Source organism: Vicia villosa, unplaced genomic scaffold, assembly GCF_029867415.1.
Source record: "Vicia villosa cultivar HV-30 ecotype Madison, WI unplaced genomic scaffold, Vvil1.0 ctg.003254F_1_1, whole genome shotgun sequence".
Lineage (NCBI taxonomy): Eukaryota > Viridiplantae > Streptophyta > Magnoliopsida > Fabales > Fabaceae > Vicia > Vicia villosa.
In genome coordinates, this window is record NW_026706152.1 from 98,971 (window position 1) to 125,204 (window position 26,234).

The following is a 26,234-nucleotide window of genomic DNA, read 5'->3' on the forward strand; positions in this document are numbered from 1 at the left end:
TTAGGTTTTGAGCAAAATCAGCTTTGTCATTCCAATAGCCCTTTAGCCTGTCCATATAACTATTTTCCAGCATCCAGGCGCTTTCAAAACGAAAAGGCTTTGGAACTCTCTCCTGGTTCCTATAATTCAGAGTGACCATGATAGGATGATGATCCGAAAAAGCAACTCTTGTCAACACTTTAACTTGAGCATCAGTATAAAGCAGCCTTCACCTTTCATTACTTATAGCTCTATCAAGCCTTTCAAAGATTCTTTGACCACCTTGGTATATCGGCCCTCTCCAAGTAAACCTCGGCCCCATTGCACCAAGATCAGATAAATTACATGCCTCCATATTCTCTCTGAAGATGTTGCACTTGAGCGTGGATACACTACTCCCACCTTTCTTCTCATTAGCATAAGCCAAATCATTGAAGTCCCCAGCCACCAACCAGGGCCTATCAATATTTATGGCTATGTTTTTCATGCTATCCCAAAGATTACTTCTAAGGATCTCATTGGGACTTGCATAAATAACTGTAAACATCCATTCATCACCTTTTTTTGTAGTCACCTGCATGTGAATAAATTGCGCGCCCCTACTTATCATACTAATCTTCAAATTATCCTCAATGCATGCTACAAGGATACCACCCGCAAACCCTTGGTTATCCACCTGGTGAAAATGACAAAAACCCAGCTTCCTTAAAGGACTTTGGAGATTTGCCGGATCACTCCTGGTTTCCATGAAGACAAAAACCTCAGGCTTGTAAATATCGTTGTAATATTTGCTATATTTGAAAAAATCTTTCCCCGCAGCTCCTCTACAATTCCAGACAATAATATTTGGTTGTCCAATCATTAAAAACATTTGTAAATAAAACGTAATCCCGCATGCCCTAGCTGAAATCATTCAACGTGTGTTGGTGTCTCCATCACACTTTCTTCCTCTTCATTATCTTGATGCTTCATCTGTCCTTCATTGTTCATATGTGACTGCGTGTCGTGAGATGAGATTACAGCCATATTATCCCCATGTTGGTCCTCTATCCCATGCTGTCGGAGATAAATATCAGGTGGTCTTGGTTCTTTAGGGAAGCTGAACGGAAAGAACTTGTTTTTATTTAGTTGTTCATTCTTTTGGGCATTCTCATCCTCAATTTCATTAACTTGTATTTTATGAAATTTTGTCTCCAAATCGTGACTGTATGATACCTTTGTTTCTTTAATATGCACTTGTGCCATATCAAACATAGCAATACTTTTATTTTTTTCAAATGCACGTTCCATACCCCTTGTCATGGCCTTAGTGTTTTTCCCATTAATACCTTTCCTTCCACGTGTTGCCAAGCTATTGACTATCTTCTCCCTTCCTTTATTCTCTACTTGAACTTTATTACTTTTCCTTTGTTTAATGTTTCTTCCTTTTACCACTTCATCACTGCCAGTTGTACACCCATTATTATCACCAATTAACTTAATGGGTCCCTCAATTATTGGATTCAAAATTGTATCCGACAACATTAATTCTTCATTACTGTTTTTGTCCTCCCCCACATGTGCTCCACGTGTATCTCCATTTTTTGTATTATCCACCAAATTCTCTATCTTATTCATATCATCATTAATTTTTTCCAAAATTTCTCCGTGCTCATTATGACTATCCTTTTTCGTACCGCTGCTTTCGCCTCCTTCCCCATTCAGACTAGTAAATCTGGAACCATGCTTCCCCATCCACGTGTTGCCCGTCGTATTTTTCTTCCTCGCCATGGGCGCCTCCACCTGCTTTCGACCCCGCCTCTGTTTTTGAACCACCTGCCATGGTCCATCTTCTATAACTTCTTCAGACACTGCGAGTCTTTGCTTGTTTTGCGGTTCAGCACCAACTGTTTCAGTTAAAACTCTTGCCTGCTCCATAACTTCGTTGTTCCTAGTTTTAGAAGGACATGTATCTTTGTAATGGCCAAACTTACCACAACTTAGACAGAGCATATGTAACCACTGACTCTTTTATTTCTATTGATGAAGATTTTAAATTTTGTTTCATTGAATACTTGCCAAAATCCCTTCTCATGCTTGCTTCTTTACTAAACTTTTTTTTTTTTTACAAATGCTCTTCAACATCACTCTTATATATCTTTTGGTTCATATAAGTTAGTGTGTTTTATTATAATCTCTGTAATTTTTTTTCTTGAAAATAGTCTTTGAATATCAGAATCATTTTATTTTTAATCCTTAAATTTAAAATTTACAAAAAAAAATAGAAGGAAAATCTGCAGGAAACCTACAATTTTTTATGCCAATATTAATTTTATGGACTAAAACCAAATGAAATGTAACAAGACTTTAACCAAGAATAAAAATATATAGAACGAAAATAAAAAACTCGCTAACTTAAGAACCAAATATATATATATATATATATATATATATATATATATATATATATATATATATATATATATATATATATATATATATATATATATATATATATATATATATATATATATATATATATATATATTGGCCATTCTTCCAAAATAATATTAGGGTGTATTTATTTGATAAATTAATAATATAATCTCGAAAATATCATTGTAAGGAACTTTATTTTTATTAATGTATTTGACAAATAAATAAAATTTTCTAAAATATTTTTATGTTTTTTTTATTTTAAATTTTAAAAATTTAAGATTAAAAAATAAATATGTTAAAATAAAGTGAATAAAAAGTTATAATTGTTTATTTTATATTCTTGTGAAATGTAAGATTCTCATTCATTCACATCATAATAAAAATTAAGAATTTCAAGAATAAATTATATTCCAAAAAGTAAAAAGTACTCTAAAATAATTTATTGAAACTTGCGACAAATATAGCATAAGAGTATGTGAATTCAAACGTCATATTCTCAAAAATAACTTTTGTATCTATAAAATAAACAACCCAAAACATTTTCCATGTCAATATTTATAATCTATTAAAAATAGTATATTTTTTTGTATAAAATATTGCATTAGTATGAATTGTACTCCATTTTTTTATAAGTGACTTATTTGATTTATTTATATAATTAAAAAAAGTATAAATGAAAGAAACATAATGAATTTTTTCTAAAGTTTTCATTATCGATTATTAATTATTGAGAGTAATGAAAATAAAATTATTTAAATGATACAATTAAAAAATACTAATATTATAATTTTTTTATATAGATCACTTGTACGTAGGCATGACAACGGACGAGGCGGGAAATGACTTTGGCTAATATGCATAAGGATTTCCTTATGCACCGTGCATAAGCCTATATATGTCATTGAAAATTCAGTATTGAGTATTAAGTATTGAGTAGTGAGTATTGAGTATTGAGTAATAACAATTGATGTCTAGAATTTGATCCAAGGGTCCATAATAATCTATGCATGGTGCATAATTTTTTTATCTATGCACGATAACTGCACCCGCGAGAAATGTTATTACCTCCCCTAAACTCAAATCCAAATTCCCAAACAATATTTATTCTCCATCCCGAACTCAAACCAGAATAAAGAATTAAAATCCAAACCTGACTCAAACGGATTTGAATATCTCCACCACACCACCATCCATTTAGTGAAATTATTATTTTTAACAGAAATACTTATTTCTTTCGAAATCAGATTATAAATAATAAAATAAAATAATTTCAAAAAATTCCTTGTATACATTTCAAATATTTTAAATAATAAATACAAATCAAAATATCAAAACATTGCCACATATTTAATATGTTAAATTATAAAAAAATAAAAAATAATATACATAATAAAATAAATGGGACGGGTTTGAGGTGGGTACTAGTGTACTTATTATCTGAATTGTTCCCATATTTTGTAATCGAGAAAAATCAAAACCCGAATCAAAACCCAAGCAAAACGGGTTTCTCCTTCAACTTCGAGGTAGGTTCGGTTGGATACCCACGGATACAAATTTTGTTGTCATGTCTATTTGTGGAGAATTTTTTTTATACAAATAACCATCATTTCCACCTATTTTCTATTTCAAACAAAAAACTAAAACAAAGAGGTATTGTCAAATGAATTGGCGCCTCAATTTAAAAAATAATAGGTGCTACAAATTCAAATTTGGCGATTGCTTGTTATGTAACTAGGGATGAGAATATCTCATACCAACTAACAGGAGCCTACGACATAGATTACACAGGCCCATGTCAAATCAGACTTAATTTAAATAAAAAGTGCTTAGAATTTTTTACAAACTTATCTAGCTAAAAAAGTTAGACCACAAGTCATAAAAAAATGTCTTAGACCTATCATATCGGTCTATTTAAATAAAAAATAGTACTTTTATTATTATTATTATTATTATTATTATATTATATTTTGAACTTGAAATTAAAATACGATAAATAAAACTTTATTATCTTGAAAAACTTATAAAATTAAGTTGAAAAAAATATTATGAACAATGTCATAAGTTGTTTTTATAAATTCTCTTAAACAAATATTAGCACAAAATTTACTAATAAGTGAACTCAAATGAGTCAATGAAAACAAACATTTAGTCTCATTGATCTTTTAGTTTGTTAGTTTATTTAACATTAGTTGAATTACTTATTTACAAATGTTCAAATAAATGAGACTTTTAAGTAGGCTATTATGCCAATCAAACATTCGAAAAGGCTATGCTCAGGCTTAAAAGTAAGCTTTTGTTAGACTACATGTTAGACTTAGATTTTTAAATATTTTAGTAGGTCATACTCAAACTTGATAAAGTCTAACTTGACCCAACCTATTTCCATCTTTAGGTGTAGCCAATTCAATTGACGACTGCATATACTTCTTAAAAGATGTCACTAATTTAATTTATGGTTCCATTTATACAATATCGTCAATTCAATTGACGATACCTCTTATGAAATACATGTGCATAAAATTTGAGAATCTCTAACCCCGCCCCTTAGATCTCTCACCCACAATTGATTTGCCAAAATTGCCCCTCTGCTTTTATATTTTGCGTGAAAACGTTTCGTAGATGCATATACAAAATATGTCCATAGGTGCATCTACGGAATATACTCAGAATCAGAAAACCAGAAAAATAACATTTGTAAGGAGAAAAACAACATTCATTGATTAAAATTGACATTACATCGATAATTCCAATAGAAAATTAAATATTACATATCAATAGCGGGGTGGACACTTGCACATATCTATGATTTTTTCGACCGTTGCTACGAACTCGAGTGGAAATTTTTCTTCAAAACCTTAAAACATTCTCCACATCGCAAAAACATCCGCTCGGGTCTTGAGCTCAAAGTTATTGTAAACGAAGTTCCCTCCGTTGTTAACTGAAGGTGAACGATACTCGAGCTTCACAACCTTATGTCTGTCACCCTAAAGTAGGCGGTATTGGATTTCGTCAATGATGCTCTCGAGCGAGGTGTATTCGTGGAGTTTGATCGTCCTCCCGGGTGTTCTACCATCGAAGTAGGAGACACTTGCGACATACCAATGGATGTTGTACTCATATTGAGACATTTTTGTGTTTGTTTGAAATACAACATTAAAAACCCCCAATTTTATAGAAGACCTAGGTGAATATGAACCACACATGTCCTCTCACAAAACTTACCGCAAGTATATCCACAAAAGGATCTAAGATATTTTGCTTTCCGTAGGACATTACCAATCCATGCACAAACAGATTTCTCTTTTACCTTATCACGAATGGAACTTTCAACATATTTCAATAAATCCGGATACTTTTCACACAGTTTTCAAAATTGAATGACGGAATCGATGTATAATTCTTTTGTCGAAGAACTTGCAATACGAGACCATGCATCCATTGTCTATTCAACAATAACACCGGGCTTCATCGATTTAACACCTTCGATCTCTACTTGTTTCGTCCCTAGCGTGGGTTTAACCTTACTTCTCACATTACATGTTATGTGATATCGACAAAGTAATGCATTAGAAGAAGGAAATAGCTTTGCCACCGCATTCATCAAAGCGGTATCTCTGTCCATAAAAACCGCCTTAGGCATCTCGACTTGTTTCTTCAAAAGTGACCGATACACCTCTAATGCCCACCTAAAATTATCCTCTTTTTTCACACTCCATAAAAGCAAAACCAACAACGTATGTCTTCTCGGTGGATGTAGCACCGACCATCTCAAATAATGGAAGTCGATACTTGTTGGTCTTGTAGGTAGAATCGAGAAGGAGCACTGTCGGAAAAGTGTTAAACAACTTTATCAAATTCAGATGAATCCATAAAATATCACAGACCGTAATCCCATCGTTGCAAGTTCTGTACCGTGACACATATTTGTTATCATCCAACAATTTCAACAACTATTGCATCTCACTTGTATCTCCCTTACTCGCCTTGTTATTGCGACATTGTCGATTATACACTTGCCTTATATTTGACACGTTGTCGAGTTCCTTCCATTTCAATGTGACAAGTATATTTTTCGGTTGGACAAGATTCAAGGACATGTCATTAATACATGTCTTCTCTTCTAGTTTAAGCCGACATACACTAGGATGACCTTGTAACTTTGAGCACAAGTCATGGTTATGCAAACCACAACTAACACTAAATCTCCACTTCTTGCTAGCCAATATATAACCACAAATTTTAAATAGACACTCGCATTTCCTAGTACACATGTCGTCTCTTTTAAAGTTCCTTAGAGGAGGATAGTATTTCCCGCTTCTTTCGCACAACATTGTTACAAAAGTGTTTCTTCTCGCCATACTATTATCCCATATTCCTATAACCACATCAAATCCAAGGTTAGTTGCATTCCTACGAATCCATGTAAGCATTTTTTCACGATCATCAAACTCTTACTTATTATTAAAGTCACCGCCGACATCTATCGCCTTTACAACTACCCCTTCATCTCTCGGAGAAAAGGAACTAATTAATTCTCTTGAGATATTGTCGGGGTGCACCACCTATTTGCAAACGATTACCAAAATAACACAAAATTACAGCACTGATGAAAAAAACAACACAGACACGTTCCGTATATGCACCTCCGAAACATGTTCATCTTCAACACGTTCCATATATGTACCTACGAAAGCAACATAACTTTTTTTTTTTTACAAAAAATTGATGCATAATGTAAGCAATGCAATGGACAAAGATGAATATTTACCTGAAATTCAGTCTTCTCTTGCTCCCTTTGATTTGTTGCATCAAAAAGTTGGAGTTTTGGAGTGAAAAATCATATTGGAGAAGTAGGGTTTTTAGGTTGTGGAGAGTGAGTGTTGATGAAGAAATGTAACAATGGGAGAGTGATCATGCGTATATCAGATACTTCCGTAGATGCATCTACGAAATATTCAGATGCTAAGCCAATCCGTAAATGTACCTACGAAAAAATCTTTGAATTGAATAAAACAGTAATTCTTCCCATCTTTGCCAATTTTAAATACTTCTATAAATATATTTACGGAAAGAAACAATTTTTTTGAAAAAAACGTATTTTTAAATTTGCATGCAAGGAATATAATTGAAATTTTGCTATGTGACAATGAGATTAAGGGAAGGATCGAGAAATTCTCTAAATTTTTCACTTGTTGAGGGCGAGAGTAACTTTTTATATTTTACCTATTGAGGTAAATGAAAGAACATTTTCCCTAATCATATGGCGCAAACCAAACCAATCCTTACGTGCACACCGTTAAGATTAAGATATTTTCATTTCTTTTTTCTGTTGCAAACCAATCGCTGACGAGTGTTTCATAACCGAGAGTATCTTCACGCGCTCCTTTGGGGCGTTGGATTGAATATGAAGTGGCCATTTCCTCCATAACCAATAGAGGTGCTAACCGCATCCGTTCGTCACCGTTCACTCCCACAAATCCAATCAACTTCGCTTCGCCGGCGACGGAATTCTCAATTCTACAACTTCCCGTCGAATCTCCATCTTTCAGGTAACAATTCGATTATTCACCACACAATCGATTTTGTGAAACTTTCCGTTGCTATTCTATTCCCTTTGCTTCTGTTTCCCCTTTTTCGTGGATGCTTCTTGTCGATTTCCTGCGTTTTTATTTTTATTTTTTTTGTCTTTTTAGTGTTTTTTATTGCTATTTGATGTTTAATTCAATCGAATTTGAGTATTTTAATTTTGCATGTTTTTAGGTTTATATCATGTGAAGGTTTGATCATGGAGTGTGAATTTGTTTCTCATGTTTTTTTTTTTTTTAATTTTATTTTAAATTTTAGTTTTTTGTATGTTTATTTATTTTTCTAAGAGTTACAAGCTAAGGATAAGTAGTTATTATCAGTTCTATGTATTAGTGAAGCTTGGTGTTTACTGTTTAGGTGGGAGATAACTTGTTTTCTGAGGATCAGGTTTGAGTGACTTTGAAACAGTAAAGTCACCATGACTTTACCCTATTATCTCTTTTATTTTATTTTTCTTTTATTTTTATATTATCAATTAATCATTTTTTATGAAAAAAACAACAAAACTTAGGCTAAAGTTACCGTGACTTTCCCGCCGGAAAGTCACTGAATCCATTTCCGTTTTCTGATTAGCCTTTTGCAGTTTTTGTGTTGTTTTTCGTAAACTATATACTTGTAGTTAGAAATTTTGATGGCGATATTGATTGTGAATGGGGAAATTCTTCTTTGTATGTTTTAATGGTTGAGGTTTTTTTAGATTTTGGTTTATATTGCATGATGATAGTGATGAACAATATTCAGGTTGTGTGTTATCAATATCATAATGGGTTTTGGTGACTTTGGGGTGCCAAAGTCACCGTAACTTTGTGTCTCTTTCACACTAAAAAGACTCTCTCATTAATTTTTAATATTTTACTTTCTCTTTCATAAAAAATAACTAAAATCACCCAAAGTCACTGAATCCCTTCTCCAAGGATCATCAGACATGATACTAAGAATTTCTCTAGCCCTCTTCTTTAACATTTCATGTTGTGATGCTTAGATGCCGTGCATTTATTTTATGTTATAATTATTTTGAAAGCTGTAACATTCTGGAGATGCCGAGTTATTCTTGTACAAATGCAAACTAGTACTCTGTAGTCTGTAGCCCATTAGCTTAATGTGAGTCTTCATTTTTAAATAATTGCATAACTGTGGACACTATGATGTTTTTCATATATCTGACTGTGCTTACCACTTATGTGAACTATAGAAATTGTTACATATCTCTTAGCCTAAACTGCCATGAATGGCACTGTATATCTACCTTATATTTATGAAACTTTGAGGTTTGTGACCAACAACTATAGGGGTTTTAAGTTTTTACAACACTAACATGTTCATTCTATCACGTTTAACCTTATATTTAAGCTTGCCATTCTATTTATATAAGTTTTTTTTTTTTCATGACGGGATTTTATGATCTTCTGAAGCAACTTCTCACACCTGAGTTTCTTTTGGTTAGCTTTTGATACTTAAGACTAAACAGTCTTTTTTCTTTTTCAAGTGTGCAGATTGATGACAACTTGTCTGATTTGGGCATCAAGAATAGAAAGCGACATCTGTAGTATTTTGCTGGTGAGCATTACCATCTGAGAGATCGCGAATCTCAGATTTTATTAGTTGACTGGACAGCTGATACTTTTACCTTTTTCAATTAACAACTTAGGAAAATAATGGAAGCTCGTCCTGCTTTCTCAATTGAAAGATCAAGTTCCCAGCAGCTGAGTAACATAGGAATGTCTGGAGCTCTTCCTTCATCGATGTCTATCCATCCAAATCCTCTAGACGAGACATACCCCAGATTATCTGATTCGCAGCAGGCTTTTGTGGAAAAAGATCTTAAGACAAGAACTTTTAATCATGCAAGTCATATAAGTTCCAGTGGTGCAGTTGGGCATATGTTTTCATCTTCCCCTGGATATTCAACAGACCTTCATCACTCATCCCTTTCACCTCATGAAAAATCCTCTAGAAATGCTCATTTTATTGTACAGCCATTGAGTAGCGTGACTCCAGTGCCATTACCGTATTCTTCAAATAATGGACCAGTACCTTCTACCACATCAACACATTATTCCAATGGAAACAGTGCTTCATGGCATGCAGATTCCCTGCCTAGCTTTCTTGATTTCTCAGCGAATGCCTCAATTAATAATAATCCATTAGAGAGCAGTGACTGCAATATTATGGCTACTGAGGAGTTTTCTAAGCGAAATGATTGGCAGGAGTGGGCTGACCAGCTAATCAGTGACGATGATACTTTGACTTCTAATTGGAATGATATTCTTGCTGATAATATTCAAGATCTTGAGCCAAAGGTTACGGTTTTCATTACTCAAATTAGTATTAGCTTGCAGAGTAAATGATTAGCAATTTATTTAAGGAACATGTTGGGAACTCATTTTGTTTCTTTAGGCGGTGGATCCCATTTCAAAGTCATCTTCACAATTTTCGGCAGGACACCAATCCCAAGGCCATCAACAACTTCCAGCTATATCCGGAGAAAACCATGTTGGTGTTGCTCCATCTTCCTCAGCAAATTCTGCATCTGCCAAGCCACGGATGCGTTGGACTCCTGAGCTTCACGAGGCATTTGTGGAGGCTGTCAGCCAACTTGGTGGAAGTGAAAGTATGTCCATCTCGCTCTTTCACACTCCCAAGTATTGTCTTAATTGGTTAAACTCCTGCCTCAATTATTTTTATTTTTATTTTTTTACAGGAGCTACCCCTAAGGGTGTGCTGAAGCTCATGAAAGTTGAAGGACTAACTATATATCATGTTAAAAGCCACTTACAAGTATGTTCCTTTTGTCTTATTTTTCAAGGTTTGTTTCCTTGAATGCTTATATTCAAATATCTTGCTCCGTGAAATGCAGAAATACAGGACAGCTAGATATAGACCAGAGTCATCTGAAGGTACATAAGATATGTATTGTATATTATATGCGCCTTCTTGCACAAAGGAAAAAATGTCTGAAGAAAACAAATAACCAAATATAGGACTTAGGATGAGGAGTCCATTGGCTATTAAATAACTTATTTTAGTAAGAACAATGATCTGCAAAATTTACAGTAGAATTAAAAGCTTTTACCAAGCAGATGGTTCTTGTCAAATTTCCTTTTAATTGGAAACTTGGTTTGTTCCATATCGAGAAACATGGAATTTATGTCAAGTATGCTTTTCGAATATACGAATGTAAAAGTCACCTATGTAAGAAGTTGTTGAATGATGCAACTCTGTGACGTCTTAATTTGTTGTCTATGGCTCTTAACCCTTTGTTTGCAATATTTTGGTTATCTGTTTTCTTCAGACATTTTCCCCTTCCTTTGTCCCTCCCCCTTCCTTTGTCCCTCCCCCGTGCTCATGTAAGAGGAAACCATTTAAGATGCAAGTTTCCACGGAATTTTTCTTACATTCTGTGTAATTAGTTGTGATACCGCTAAATTTAACCGTTTTATATAAAGTCCAAAGAGAATCAAAGAATTTTAAATTTTCTAAATAAATTAAGTACTAATTGCAACTTCCTTTATTGTAATATTTTAATTAGATTTGCAGATTGGAGATATTATGAGACCTAACTGTGAACTCTGTTATTGACCTGGTTTTTCTGCATTTGATGTCTATAACTAGTGTGTCTTTATTATCTTTATTGAAATAGAGTAATGCTCCTTCTTTGCTTGATCGCATGATGTACAATTTGTTGAATACTGTTGGCAGGAGCTGGAGAGAAAAAACTAAGCCCCATTGATGATATTTCATCTCTAGATTTAAAAACGTAAGTAAACTATCCACTTTTATTTGAAGTTAACATCTTTTTTTGTTATGTATTGTTGTATTTTAAGGACTATTGATACATCAATTTTTTAGACAACTTTTTGGTTCTCTAATATGACTCTGCTAATACAAATATTCTCTACATTTTAAATCTTATGACTTCTTTAAAAGGGGAGATGTATTTTACAGGGTAAAATGCAGAGTGATAACTGTTGATTAGAAATCAATAAGAGGTTGTGATAAAATATGTGTATGTATAAAAATACAAAGATGTTGTCAAAAATCTCTACCATTAATTTTCTAATCAACAGTTATAATTTGGCAATAGTAGGTAAAATATTTGGTTGTTGTTGTGGGTTATAGGAGTAAATTGCACATTTGCACCCCACTTTAGAGGAGTCAAATCCTAAATATTATATATGTTGCTCCTGAGCTTTTACCAACATCGAATCTAATCAGTCTAAAGGTAAAGGAGAATGTCGCTTTTGAAACTTGAAATTTTAATAACCATTTTCCATTCATCATTGATGTCGGCCATTTGTTTTGTTTAGAGGGAAAAAGTTGCATGGCCAATTATCCTGGCTACCAATTTCATTCTAGAGATTGACATTAAGTCACCAATGCACACAACACTGTCATGTAAACATGCATGGAGATTAGTGGTATAAATTTATCTCATCTGCTGGCATTATGAAAGATACTGAGAGTATCAAGATTTACAGAAAGAAAATAGGAAATTTTACCCACTATCTTTCAACTCTGGATCAGTGGGTATCCAGGGTCAAGAAGAAAACCATCTTACAATGGTATCTTCTAGAGGAATTCAAGAGCCTGAACTGTGACATCTCGAATCTAATAACCAACTAACTGCCTTCTCTTACATTCTATGTCTCTATTTATAAAGGGATAACTAGTTAACTACTCTAACAGCCTGTTGACACAGCCTGCTCTAACTTAAAACGTATGACTAATTCTTTGGCCAATCTGATGTGTCCTTTCCTAGTTAAGGTCTATTCTTAGTAATTATGCATATATGCATATATCATCTCATAAGCTGATAAGATAACAGATTCTTAGTAATTATGCATATATGCATATATCATCTCAAAATCTGATAATATAACAGACAAACAAAAATTATGGATATCTTCAAGATTGAGTATTATGAATAAAATGCTAGAAAAGTAGGATTTTAAGATAATCCATCAATATAGTCTGCAGCAAGTTCTCAGTTGTATGGATCAGGAAGGTACTTCTTTAGACAAATGCATTAGTGCAGATTTAATATTTAATGTCTCTATGTAAGCTTTTGGTCATATTTCATATACATCCATGCACAGGCATGCACAGTGATTGGTATGCTGACTTTACCTTTGCATCGTTGACAGTGGTATTGAGATCACAGAAGCTCTACGACTGCAAATGGAGGTTCAGAAGCGGTTGCACGAACAGCTTGAGGTTTGAATTTTATTCTTTTTTGTGAATTTCCTTATGATATGCTCATTTTATTGTTAAAAGATTAGAAGTGTGATTTGAAGACACTTGTAAGCAAGCTCTATTTCTGTTGCGATTGCCATGACTTTAGAAATTCATCATCTATAACTTAATGGGATTAGTACGATAAACTTTTTTTAGGATTTACTAGGATTTGTGCTTCAATTGGTGCTTATGAATTCAAGGAAATTGGAATGTAACTTGCCTATAAAAGTAGTTAAAATTATTCACTATTTCTCTCATTTTCTGTTCTTTTGTTCATTTTTTAATAAAAAATGGATAGTGGTCTAAATAGAGTGTCTTAATGGTATGATTATGCCCTCTATGGCCCATATTAAGTGATATTTATGGTATATTTGGCGTATGAGAAAGTTGAAGGAAAGATAGTGTGAGGATAGAAGGCACGCAAATCAAAAAAATGTTCCACCGTTTGGTTTATCATGGTTTAATGGAACACTGAAAAAGGATGGAAAGTTGTGTGGGACCTACCTAAAATATATTTCCCTCCACTATTGAGCGGAAAGGGAAGGAAGTGCATGGATGCTATATTTTTTCCTCCTTTATCCATATTATATAATATACAAACAAGTATAAACTAAAATTATATATAAATATTTATATTAATAAATACGTATCAGGAAAAATATAAATATTTATTTAAAATGTATCCATATTATATAATATACAAACAAGTATAAAGTATAAACTAAAATTACATATAAATATTTATATTAATAAATACGTATCAGGAAAAATATAAATATTTATTTAAAATGTATATATAAATATTTAATAAACTAATATTAATGCATTTGCATATAAATATGAGTATAATATATAATAATAAATATATAACTTACTGTATTTTATTATCAGGATATTTTCTATCATCTTATTTTCCTCTTACTTTAGAATCTGGAAAAGCAATAAATAAGTCAACGGGTGTAACAACTTTTCTAAATTGTCCTTATTAACTATTGTTATAATAGTTGCCATGCCTAGAGTTAGGTTCGAACCCAGGTCCTCTTGTTAAGCTTGAAGAGATCCCTTACCATCTCATCCAAATGCTTTTGGGTAAAGTAGAATGATTTGAGAGCGATGCACATGGCATTTGTGTGGAGGCAAAATTGAGAAATAAAATAATGGTTCATTTGAAAAAGTAAAACATTACTTAATCTGGTAGCATCTTCACAAATTAATCTATCATAAGTTTAACATGCATTGCAAAAATTAAATGTGAACATCTATGCAGTCATTAGATTAGTTTTGTGTATCATCGTAGATACTTGTGGTACCTTTTACGAAAGGAAGAATTCATTAAGAAATAAGAAATAAAAAACAGGAGGATCGGGAATCCTCCAAAATCTACAAGGTAAGCAGCAGTTGAAGGGAAAAAAAGATCAACCCGAAATAGAAAACTAGCCCCTTTGCAAATATGATTCAGAATCACCTTAAAATCACATGGGGAGACCCGCAGAGAGGCTATAAAACCAAGCCTCCATACAAAAAAACAGGATAATGACAACCTTTTAGCCTGGCTACTCCCAAAAACTTCATATCCTGTAAATCAGGTGGACACATTCAACAGTCTCAGAATTTACTCCAAAGTTGACAAGCTACCTCACAAAGCAAAAGTAGGTGATGTTAATTCTCTCTGTGTACTTGTCCATTGAAATTTGATTGTTTATCTTTGCTGTGGAGTATGAATTAGAAATCAGATACTAACCATTTAGAAAACATGTTAATATATAGGTGATGCCCGTTTCTTGATTTGTAAAAGAAGAGAATTATCTATCCTGTTTAAGATGAATTTTGCAAAAGATCTAAGACTTGAATTGAGTACTTCTTTTCTCCTCTTGAAATCCAAAGATTTTTGGTTATATTGATTAGAATTATGTTGTTTCTTCTTGGGTCATGGAACTAATTTCAGGAATATTATTTGACATGTACCTTTATGCATATGGCATTTAGGGTTATGTTGTTTCTGTCATATCACATACATGAACTGTCCAAGGCATTTCACAGTTTTCCCATATAGTTGTCACGCCTTTTTCCGTGATCTTATACTCTCATTTCTGTGTTAGATTCAAAGAAATCTACAGTTGCGAATAGAAGAGCAGGGCAGGTACCTCCAGATGATGTTCGAGAAACAATGCAAATCTGGTGTTGAACCTTTTAAGGCATCATCGTCGGCCATTGAGAATCCATCAGGAGTGTCTCCTGACCCCATAAAAGATCCTTTTACCAAAAATGAATCAGAAGCATCTAAAACGGACCTTTGCAGGTCAGAATCTGATCAAGCTAATGGTAGTACCACAGTTGAGGATAGCTCGCCGGAAGCTGGTGGGAAACAGGATACCTTCAAAGCCCAAGCTTCTGAGGATCTTAAGCATAATGATAATGAAGATAGCCATCAAGCCTCTAAGCGGCCAAGGACAGATGAATAAACCTTATGTTCTGCTGAATCAGCATTGAACTGACAAGACAATACTGATTCATTTGAAATTTAATTTTAGCAAGGAAGACTTGATCGATTAATATCTAGAGCTTTACTTAATGTGTTTCCCCGTCCTGTTGTGTTCAATGAGGACTTGTATGTTTACCTTTCATTTAGTTAAGTAAAAGTTTTGACAATGACATTCTTCGACACCCTATCTTATTTGGTACCCTGGTTAGGATGAGATTCTATTGTACAGTGCAGATAATGGCTACTACATCTTATCAGGACAGTATCTTATCAACTTCCTACAACCCAAATTTCAATGTTGGTATGTACTACATTTCTAATATGAACTGTTTGTTTTAACTGTACCAAGATTTTAAAAAAGGTACAATTTTAGTTCTTAAGTTAGTTTTCCCACCAATGATGGTGTGGAAGGCATACTATGAAGGGGGTTTGTGTTTTGAATTCACTTTCTTTTATTTGACTTTGGATTCCTTGCAGCAGCTGTTCTATTTATGTTTCTTTCTGTTGTGTTTTCCATAACACGTGTTAACTGGGTAAATAAAAAGTAGTATTTCTTGTCCATTTCTAATGCATGTTTGGTATTACTGGTGAGTCATCGTAATTTTTCAAAACTTAAGAAAGATGGTGGCTCAATATGATTCTGAGAAATCTGCAGTAATGCTAATTCTAAACATGCATAAGCAGATTTTGCACTCACAAGAGGGGTTTATAAAATTTAAAAAGAGACGGAGAGTAAATACTAATTACGCTTAACTATTTGAAGACTAAACCATTAAATTGCAGCATCATGAAAAGTAGTTCGAATGAGGGGTATAATGGCTTGGTTTCATAAGTAAATGTCACACAATCAAATCTAAATTCAATTCTGAGTGTTTCTCCTTGCAGAATCCGAACCAAACAAATATGATGATATAAGGATTGGATGGGCAGGGCGTGATTTTTGACAGGGATGTTTATTTGGTTCGGGTAAATCCGAACCAAACCAGAATCCGAACCAACCATAGTGTTAGGGATGGACATTTTTTCACTTTGGGCAAAAACCGCAGCAAACCAATAAAATTCAATGACAATTGGTTCGGGCATCGGATTTTCAACTTTCTATCCTCAAACCCAACCTAAACCAATCATGACTAATTATTATGATAATTACTACCAAACATTCAACTTCAAGAAGAAAAAAAATGAAATGTTGTATGTGGACAAGTTAACTTAATTTCCATAAATAAGTTATTTTTTTTCAAATATTTTTACATTTTTCAATCTACCCGATCAATCCAAACCAACCCGTTGTTTCTCGGTTTGGTTTGGAGTTTATCGCAAAAATTTACAAATCCAATCTAAATCAATCCATTTTATTTTAATCGGTTTGGGTATCGAATTTTCTAAAAATTGAACTAAACCGGTCCGCGAACACCCCTAATTTTTTATACATATTTTATTATAGTCGATAATTTTTTTTGTCAACATTTAGAAATAACTAGAATAAGACCCACGCGATGCGCGGATGTAGATTAATTTTATTTCATTATATACTTGAAATTTTAATTACAAAATTAAAAATAGTATACATTTGAGTAGTCGCATATATAGATATCATATTAAGAGAGTTGTATAAGAGAAATCACAATAAGTGACACTACAAATTTTCATACGTGATTAGTGGATACTTGAACTCACAATTTTTTATATTTTATAAGTGTGTGAGTTTCTTTCTATACTAAGTAGGATTTCACATATTAGTTGGCATGTCTGATTTTGAGCTTATAGCTTATGGCTTATAGCTTATAAGCTCGTATAATAATAAAAGATCTGTTTGGTAACAGTCTTTTCATCACGAGTTTATAGTTTCTTTTTCAGACGCTATTTTAAATAGCGTTTTAGCTTATAGCTTATCATTTTTTCTTTCATTAATACTCTTATAAATTTTAATTATTTTAAATGTGCATTTAATTGTTAATTAATAAATGTCTTTTTATGTCATTTTACATTTATTAGTTTGTTAAACCGTTAATTTTACCAAATATTTTAATTAGCTTATCCGTTATCAGTCATCAGCCATCAGCCATAAGCTATCAGTCACCAGCCATCAGTCATAAACTATCAGCCATCAACTATAAGCTAGCTTATCACCCAACTGCTAATTTTACCAAACAGAGCCTAAGGATTGGGTTTAATATATTTATATGAATTTACAAGTCACAACAAAAATACACACATAAAAAAATATCGTAAGGCTATGTTTCGAGTTTGAAGAGGAGAGAAAAAGAAGACTTTCGAAAATAAAATTTTAAAAAAATATAGAAAAATATTTGATATTTTTAAAAATAATAATTTTTTTAAGAATGATAAAATAGTCATTATCATTACTAAATTTATAATTTTCAGAATAGTATAACAACCTAAAAGATATTTGAAAAATTTATGTAAGTCCTCCAAAATCCTTCTTCAATACCATTTTTGAGTTTCCTATTTTATGGGGTTTTTGGTGTTATGAATAAAATCAAACCCTCCAAAACCTTCCTACCCAAAATCTTTTTATTCTTTTCAATAAATTCTTCTTATTTTCCAAAGTCTTCCCATCCATTTCCTTCCAAACTCACAAACAAAATCTAAGGGTTCATGACATGTATAGTAGTCACATTAGTTAATGATTATGGCCGTCGATGAAATTTTAACTAGTCAGATTTAATATTTTAGATCATAACATATCTATTTAATATTTAACTAAGCGGTTGTATTCAAGTGTTTAACGTCCTTCACATGAAACTTATTTGAATGAAAATACTCAAGTTCAATCTCTGGCTGGAACGATATTTAATGGCCATAGAAGAGATTGTGCCACTACTGATAGAAAATCTTAGCATATCGGAGAGATGATTTTATGATCTTGCTGTCGGAACTTGTGTTGGGGGTTTGCTGTAAAACATGGACAAGAAGAAGATAGAAACGATACGATGAAAGTTGCACAAAAAATATTCCAAAGCGTGTGTTTACACTAAGCATCAGGTTCGATTCGCCCCCACTAATTTAGATAATTGGGTGCAAATGAGCATGATACTTTGGAAACCTTAACCTGAATCGTACATTCAGGTTAAGCATTGTTAGAACAAGATTGAGAATCTATGTTCAGAATCTGGTTTTGATGATAACAAACATATATTTTGTGAGTAAACAATTTTACTACTAATGTTTTCATTAAGTGTGCAGAGATTATGCTATAAGCCTTATACGACAGCGTCAAAAAGAAATTCAGACAAGCTTCAAGGAATTAAACAGAATTATCAGATACATGAAGAACTCATTACAACAAGAAGACCACATGAGTAAATGATTAGAAGTTCTGCACATAGAACAAGGATTCAACAATCAGTGACAGAAGATCATAAGTCATCATAGAAACAAAGGTCTGACAATACAAATAATACAAGGTTCCTCAGAAGTACAAGCGACATAAGTTTTTAACTCTGTATTCAGAAGATTCGAAGAACAGGATATGCTGCTCCAATTAAATCACATGCAAGAAAGCACGTTACTCAATGCAAAGACAAAATTATGACATCTATTGTTGTCTACATTTTGATAAAATGTATGGAAACACGCTACCAAGAGAATGTCGTGAAAGGAACATGGTAACATAAGGAAAATTAGATAACAAACTCCAAATATTTAAGCCTACTATCCTAAAATATTCTACTATGACATAAGCCACATTACAACCTTGAAAAGACCTCAAAAGTGTGTGTTTAAAGACGACTTTGATTGAATTTGTTATAAATTTGTTAAACTTATGGTTAAATGCTTTTGTACGTTAATTGTGTGTTTACCATGTCCATTCGAGTGAACAATGGTGAGATGAGAGACAGGTTGAGTACATGTGATGTTGGAAGAAGTTTTCGAAATTATTTGGATTGAAGCAGAGAACTGATGTGTTGATCAGGAAAAACAAGAAAAAAAGGTGATGCTTATTGGTAAGGGTAAGCATTATGTTTCTCATGAAAGTTTCAATTTAAAGGCAAGTTATTTGAGGACAAGAAATAGATTAAGTTTAAAGTTGCGATTACACTATGTCATTATGTAATATTTTTGAATATTTTCAATAGAATAGGTGGAATTATGAGAAAAAGGAAAACTAAAATGATGAATAAGTGAGTAAAATTGCCAAAGGTGAAGAGTTTGCAGACTTAGAAAAAAAAAATAAGAAGAAAAAGGAAAAAAACATTGGTTTTGCCCCTGGATTTCTCGCTACAACGATGCTCTCATCATGGATGTGGTGATAAAGTATCACGATGGCGCGAAATCGTGACACACTTTTTGAAACTTTAAATAGAAAAGAAATGCTACTTTTTTAAGGTTATGAATTTTATGCGTGAAAGTGATGACAAGGGAATTTCTAGTACGAATTTGTATTGCTTTGGAGCTATTAGAGACATTTCTTCATTGATTTTCATGTAATCTTCATATCAACTCAACGTAATTCATTGTTTAATATAAATATATTTTCTTTGATTAGGTCATAGAAGATGAACCTAATTGTATCATGTTGGATGATATGCATAATTGATGTTATTTGAACGTTTTTACAATTTAGTTATAATTCAATTGCTTTTATTCTGAATGTTCTTTGTGTGTTGACGAGCGCGCGCAAAGCCAATCTAGATGAGCATAGATTATTGACTGCAAGTCTACCGATCTGAATCAGAGCAATTGTACAACTTAGTAATTAACTAAGGATAGGCAATTGTAACTTGTTGCTAGAGAATTAATCCACGTAGATCGCCTAGTTTTACTTCAAATTCGCCTAGTATTACTACCATCTTATTAGTACCCTTATTAAAAAAAGTCATCGGTGAGCACCACTAAGAGTGCTAAAAGTAATGCTCTATACTTTAAGAAATGATGTGCAGTGAGCACAACTCAAGAGAATGCTGGCATAACAGATTTATGCTTTAAGACATGATGTGTAGTGAGCACAACTCAAGAGAATGCAGATTCAGTTATAATTAATGGACACTAGAACATGTTGAAAGCATGACATCACTATTGGATGAAAATGACAATTCTCATTCATATTCGATGGGTAGGCTATTATTTACACTAGCAAACATATAGTTGTGATCATTACTTGTAGAGCAAGTAATGTTGTAACTAACTCAACTTTGAACAAACAAAACGTAACATCTAACTAACAAAGCTTAATAAGATTATACAACAATCTCTCCCTTACTTACTTTGACTTCTATCTAAAGAAATCAAGTAACACTAGTTAAGGCCTCCATTCATAAGTCCTTCTTTAACTTGACAATGGTTTAGTGAGAATATCAGCCAACTGGTCTGGACTCTGGAGTGTTGCAAGACTTTTGGCTACATCCCTGGAAAGTGTTATTATCAATCCCTCTTAAAATACTACATGCAACTTGAAAGACTTACTACTAATCAAAGTTCAAAATTACACAAAAAAGAGAAATAACAATTAGTCAACCTGAAATCCTTCTGAAGATGATTTGTGCACCATGTTGAGGCTGCAAAGTTATAAATAGTATAGGAGCATGTATATAGCTTGGAGATACCAGAAAACTATAACTTTGAATAATCAAAGCAAGAGTTATCTTTGCCTCAACTAATGCTAAATTTTGCCCAACACAAGTTCTAGACCCTAATCCAAATGGAAAGAATGCTGCTAAATGCTTCCGAGGTTCACTAAATCTCATTGGATTAAACTCGTGACAATCTTCTCCCCAGATTTCTGTGTCATGATGAATAGCAGCCAATGCCAAGTAGAGTTGAGTCTTTGCAGGAACTTCCATGCTCCCTAGCATCACATTTTCATTGGCTTGCCTCATTAACATTAGAGCTGGAGGATAGAGTCGAAGTGTTTCACTAATGATCATGCCAACCTGTTGGAATATGTAAACAACCATCAATTATTAGTCCATAAACTCAATCGATTGTTTCGTTCATTATTGATGAAATGCAAATACCGATTGCCCCAACATACTAGTACTACATGCTGCACTATTTTTGAAGATTTTAATTTAAATTCTTAAATGATTACACTAAATTCATAAAATTCCACTGTTTCTCCATCTATGGTAGATTCTCATCACCTCTGCTTCAACTTAAATGTCTCATTTTAGCATAGACTGAATATTCACAACCAACCATTTGACTAATGAGCAATCATCTAGACATATTTACTGATAAAAACCACTACGCTCCCAGTGGCATTCACTCTACTAACTGGCGTAAAATGAAAGAGGCAAGTCAGGCTTAAAATGGGAACTTACAATCTTCAGGTCATTTAAATTGTCTGCAATTGGAGGTTTATTGTGTCCAATGACACAAAGAACTTCTTCACGCGCCTTACTTTGCCATTCTTGATGTTTTGCTAAAAGAAGAAGCGCCCAAGTCAATAAGTTAGCTGTTGTATCCTTTCCAGCAAAGTATATCGTTTTACATTCATCTATAATTTCTTCCAATCCTAATTTGTCTTCTCCACCAACTTCATTCTTGTAGGAACTCATTAACGAATTTAGAACATTTTTGGAATTTTCTCTTGCATTGCTCTTGCTCTCAATCAGCTTGCAAATTGATTCACGCGTCTCTTTATCTAGTCTCCATCTATCCCGGTTCTTCTTTGTTGGCAAATATCTATCATTTTATCGAAATTTCAAGATGGAATATCATAAGAGGCATGCCATCAAAAAAAGACAAATTGAAGTTTACATACTAACATACACACAGTGCAGCATCTAAAGCATTGAACAAATAGAAGCACTTTTTAAGTTAAGAAAGTTTGGAATAGTTACTTAAACCCAGGAATATAGACACTTCTAACTGCCTGTGAGAAAAGATGCATCTGCTGTTCCTGTAATTTGAAAATATGTTTGCCCTCTTCAAAACTGCTGCCAAAAGCAGTCCTTGATATAACATCTGCAGAAAGATCATGAAGTTCTCTGTGAACATTTATTTCAATTTCATCTCTTCCTCCTCTTTGATTTTCCCAATTTTCAAGCATCTTTGTCACACTTTCCACAATATCCGGCACCCATCCCTGCACAACAGTTTTCATTACACCACCATCATCAATGAATGTTAAATTCTGACACACAAAACAACATTATAAAATGGCTAGTTATTAATCAAATTACTTCAAAAGATTGGTCATATTAGACCGATCTATTTATTTCAATATTGATGTCTAGTTTCCTAATCAAACCAGTACTAAAGTTAAGTCAAGAATTTCCAGTAGTTGTTTGACCTAGGGGAAAATATACTAATTCCACATGAACTAATTTGACAGATAAAATAATGGTTTTAATTTTAAAATTTATTCACAATTTTTCGCAATATTAAAATCAAAAGCAATGGAAATCACAGTCAACATAATTTTAATTTCAATTTTAGTTTGATATAAGGTCACTATCATGTCCTTTGTGGCATCAACATGAAACAATATATTTGATGATTACGCTCCATGTATTTATAGGTCATGTCCCGACAACCTCAACCGCAATGGCATGACCGTTCCACACTGATGTAGTAGTAAGACCGATATATGTTTAACCTGTGCTTCGAATATGACCGATATATGTTTCTAATAGGTCATGTCCAGACAACCTCAACCACAATGGCATCACAGTTCCACACTGATGTAGTACAGTAGTAATAAGGCAAATATTTTCTCACTTATTTTAACACAAATCTATGTTTCTAATAGGATTTAAATAGTATAGTTTTCAATAACCATGGTTTTAAATTGCATTCGGCAACCATAATTGCGGCCATAATATTGCTGATGCATAACTTCCGCCATGGCATCAGGTTACAATCGAGGTCCTAATATTGCTTATGTGGTAACCTCCGCAAACAGAATGAAGCTACAATTGCGGTTTGAATTAAAATCATGGATGCCACTGCGGATCATGACCAATATAAGGTAATTTTGGCCTTTTGGCCTTCTTTCTGTACTTGTAACCAAAAATTAAAACTTAAGAACCATAAATCTTAATTTTCTTCAAATATAATGAAAAATCTTGACTTTAATCGTTTTTCAATGGTGTATTTCAAACACCTGTCAATCATTATTCAAACGCAGCAACCGCAATCAAAGCACCTACAACCGTATCCGTAACCGCAATTTAAAATTATGATAATGGCTATTTCATATGACTAGTTTGATTAATATTCTCATGTTACCTTAAGAATCTCCGAGTGGAATGCTAAGTTAATTATCCTTCTATGGAAATTCCATTGATGACCCTCCAAACCAACAAGTCCTTGTCCAAAAAGCATCTTAGACTGTGGATTATAAGGAACCTTACCATACTCTCCACTCTTAGTAACCAAGACTTCCTTAACCATATCCGGGTCGGATATCGCCAACCGGGGAGTTGACCCGAACCAATACAGGAAAGTTTTCCCATACATGCAAGACCACCTGTGGTAGAATGGAACAACAAGTTTTAAGAAATCATGATCAAATTGATTTGAATCTGATTTAGTTTGTGCGTAGAGGCGTTTGATCTCAGATGAGTTACCGAAGATCGGACGGTAGTTAGGACCGGATATACCTTGGTTGCGGAAGTGTCGTTGGAGTTTGTATGGGAGATAGAAAACTGAGTGAACAGTTTTAAGGAAATAATAGAGAAGAGGGAAAAGTATGGTAACAACAACAAGATTCATTGAAATGGTGTTTAGAGAAAAAAGAGAACTAACTCAACAGAGCATTGACTTCAACTGTGAGTGAAAAGAACACACTGAAGTCAAATTAGTGTGCAATGAAATGAAACTTTGGAGATTTGGAATTTTGATTGCCTACAGCAGGAACAGGGTAATGATAGTGTGTTTTTTATTTCATTTGTTATTTCTAACACAAAAACTTTCTAAACGTTGACAAAAAAAATTAATAAAAAATGCATAGGAAAAATAAAAAGGTGTGTGGGTAGCTCGACTCAAGTATGAATAAATTAATATAAATAAATTGTTAATACATAGTATAAATCAACGAACCAAAAAAAAATACATGGTACATCTCTATAATTGTCATCTAAATTTAGGAATCTTAATAGTGATTGATTTCTTGCTGTCATAGTATATATATTTAATGAAAAAAAAAACATCATTAAAAATTTCAATATCATAAAATCATACCTAGTGGAAGGAGGTTTGAGAATTTTAATTAGGGTTCAAAATTGACTATGAAGAACATATTTGATACTCTCCATTTCTATTATAAGATACACTTTATTATTTTATATTTATTGAATAATTATTATATTGAGAGAGTCTATTTAGATACATTCATCATTCAATAATTTTTTTTTATAATAGAGAGAAAATAGAGTAATATCATCGACAACATTCGTTGAAAGTCCTCATAATTCTGATAAAGAAAAGGATGTAGTGCGTATGACTTATTGAGATGTTCTGATCATGATGATGCTTCTGAGAATTGGAATAAAATTTGGAATTTAGAGGTCCCTGAATGAATAAGATATTTAGTGTGGTTGGTTTAAAACAACATTTTGATAATTAATTAGTGGCTTTCCATGAGGCACTTGAGTTTGCCATATTGCATTGATTGCCAATACACAGAAGAATCAACCCTGCACATTTTGCGAGATTGTGGAAATGCTAAAACAATATGGAGCAATATGGTGGATGAGATTAAAAGGGACACCTAGAAGTATGGTTTGCATACAAATGTAGTAGTGAATGGTCTGAGGGACATCTTGAAAAACTATGAGACACATAAACATCATATATAAAAGAGGCTTCTGGGGCATCATGATGAGTCAAAGACACATGAATTTGGGAGGACGGTGTCGGGGAAAGATGAACCCGGGAAGACGATGCTTCAGCATACAATGAAGTTTCTCCAAATGTGGAACATATGGCAAGATGTTTCTCTGCAAACAGATTCATGCTTTGCCACTCTACCATGTCTCATTATTTATTAGTTGTTTTCCATTTTTCCAATAAACAAACAAGAAAAACATGTCATAATCAAAGAAAGTATTGGAAAACCGAACTAAAAAAATAGAAAATAGAGAAATCTGAATTTTGTTATCTAGACTAAGGATCCGAATTTTAAAATCTAGACTGGACGAAATCAAATAGATGAAGCAGAAATAAAGCATATGAACCCTAAGTAACAAAGTCAAAATTTCAAGCCAACACATTTTAGGATAAAGCAAATATGACATATTTATTGCATGTAACCTAATATATCATACATATAACCATTTATGTAATGCATGTATCTAAAATAAAAAGTAAGAAAATGAGAAACTTACCAAATATGAGAGATGAGTGATCTTAGATTGAATATAGTTGAGTATAACTTGAGAGATGTTCTAAGTATGAATGTACACGTGTTGAACAAAGGACTCCAACCATAAGAGGGGGGGGGTGAATTCTCGATTAATTTAGAAGTTTTAATTATTAAGTAGTAAATCATGTTAGTATTTTTAAGATCATAGTAAAAACAACGTAAGATAAAGGCAATATTATAAATAGCTATAATTTAAAGATA

The 26,234-nt window shown here is 33.0% G+C and overlaps 2 protein-coding genes across 4 annotated transcripts; one reads left to right on the forward strand and one right to left on the reverse strand.

The window, feature by feature from the left end:
- The first annotated feature begins 7,687 nt into the window (after positions 1–7,687).
- Positions 7,688–16,080, forward strand: LOC131640652 (protein PHOSPHATE STARVATION RESPONSE 1-like). 2 transcript variants are annotated; one of them, XM_058911032.1, is made up of 9 exons: positions 7,688–7,946; positions 9,470–9,540; positions 9,632–10,283; positions 10,381–10,594; positions 10,685–10,761; positions 10,841–10,880; positions 11,683–11,740; positions 13,128–13,197; positions 15,318–16,080. In XM_058911032.1, the coding sequence occupies exons 3-9, from the start codon at positions 9,639–9,641 to the stop codon at positions 15,678–15,680; spliced, it is 1,467 nt and encodes a 488-aa protein (XP_058767015.1). In that variant the 5' UTR covers positions 7,688–7,946; positions 9,470–9,540; positions 9,632–9,638; the 3' UTR covers positions 15,681–16,080. The 2 variants fall into 2 exon arrangements, with proteins under 2 accessions (XP_058767015.1, XP_058767016.1); XM_058911033.1 differs by having other exon boundaries at positions 9,477–9,540.
- A 4,295-nt stretch (positions 16,081–20,375) lies between these two features.
- Positions 20,376–24,484, reverse strand: LOC131640651 (cytochrome P450 734A1-like). 2 transcript variants are annotated; one of them, XM_058911031.1, is made up of 5 exons: positions 23,897–24,411; positions 22,507–22,751; positions 21,985–22,348; positions 21,180–21,594; positions 20,376–21,061 (listed from the first exon to the last, which is right to left on the reverse strand). In XM_058911031.1, exons 1-5 carry the CDS (start codon positions 24,380–24,382, stop codon positions 20,991–20,993), a joined length of 1,581 nt encoding a protein of 526 aa, XP_058767014.1. In that variant the 5' UTR covers positions 24,383–24,411; the 3' UTR covers positions 20,376–20,990. The 2 variants fall into 2 exon arrangements, with proteins under 2 accessions (XP_058767014.1, XP_058767012.1); XM_058911029.1 differs by having other exon boundaries at positions 20,378–21,069; positions 23,897–24,484.
- Between the last annotated feature and the right edge of the window lie 1,750 nt (positions 24,485–26,234).